Here is a 942-nt window from a genome sequence, read left to right on the forward strand (position 1 = left end):
ATACAGAGCTGTATCCAGTTCGCCGCTTTTCATTGGTTTTCATGATCAATATATATACATAGTGCATTATGAGGAGAACTGGATACAATGAAATGCGCAAACTCCGACGATATTCAGTTCGTTGCCATCATACCATGTTATTTTATCATGGTTTATACGTTTATACTGGTTTGTTTATAATATCATATGATATGTTTCCAAAAAGATTACAAAATAATGAAACGGAAAATATCAAAAACTTTATAAACAAAACATCGTACCGTTTTCGTGACGCGCGAGCGTCCGTGACGCCCGAGCGTCCGTGACGCCCGAGCGTCACTCTCTTTTTTTTCAATACCCCTCACATAAGAAGTTTAACTTCAAAAAAATTCAAAGTTTACATCCGTTATCAGAAGACGCCTCAATATGTTTCAATTTTCTAATAAACATTAATAAATAGAGATTAAATAAAAGGCTCACCTGTTAGTATAAATGCTGGAGTAACGTTTATATCCATCAAATTTTACAAATTCGCTTTCAGTAGGTGTGTAGTTTTGACGTATTTTTGGTTCTTCGGTGCCTTTGTGATTCAAATCCCATTTCTAAACATATAGTAAGTACATTAAAATGAACAATTAATAATTTAATTAATTTATGTCGGATTTCTTATACTCACAGCTCCAAATGTAATGTCATCAAAAGTTTTTTCAAGAGTATTGATACAATATAACGCTAATTCGCATTTTAAGTTTGCCATAGAACAACCCGTTCTCATCACGCACCACAACACATCACACATCATGATGTAATGTTCAATAGAATCTTGTATGAATGTTATACGATCATTAATTGTTTCCAATTCTGATAGTTTATGTGTTGCGTCTGCTATCACGGTTTCCGATATATGAGATTGTATATTATCATATTCAGTAGATTGTGAATGTTGATTAATTTCCATGAGTA

The 942-nt window shown here is 33.0% G+C and overlaps 1 protein-coding gene across 1 annotated transcript; it reads right to left on the reverse strand.

The window, feature by feature from the left end:
* Positions 1–6: 6 nt before the first annotated feature.
* LOC100572998 lies at positions 7–936 on the reverse strand. Its single transcript, XM_003248567.4, has 2 exons — positions 656–936; positions 7–581 (listed from the first exon to the last, which is right to left on the reverse strand). The coding sequence occupies exons 1-2, from the start codon at positions 779–781 to the stop codon at positions 456–458; spliced, it is 252 nt and encodes an 83-aa protein (XP_003248615.2). The 5' UTR covers positions 782–936; the 3' UTR covers positions 7–455.
* Between the last annotated feature and the right edge of the window lie 6 nt (positions 937–942).

The sequence above is a fragment of the Acyrthosiphon pisum genome, unplaced genomic scaffold (genome assembly GCF_005508785.2).
Source record: "Acyrthosiphon pisum isolate AL4f unplaced genomic scaffold, pea_aphid_22Mar2018_4r6ur Scaffold_3038;HRSCAF=3571, whole genome shotgun sequence".
Taxonomy (NCBI): domain Eukaryota; kingdom Metazoa; phylum Arthropoda; class Insecta; order Hemiptera; family Aphididae; genus Acyrthosiphon; species Acyrthosiphon pisum.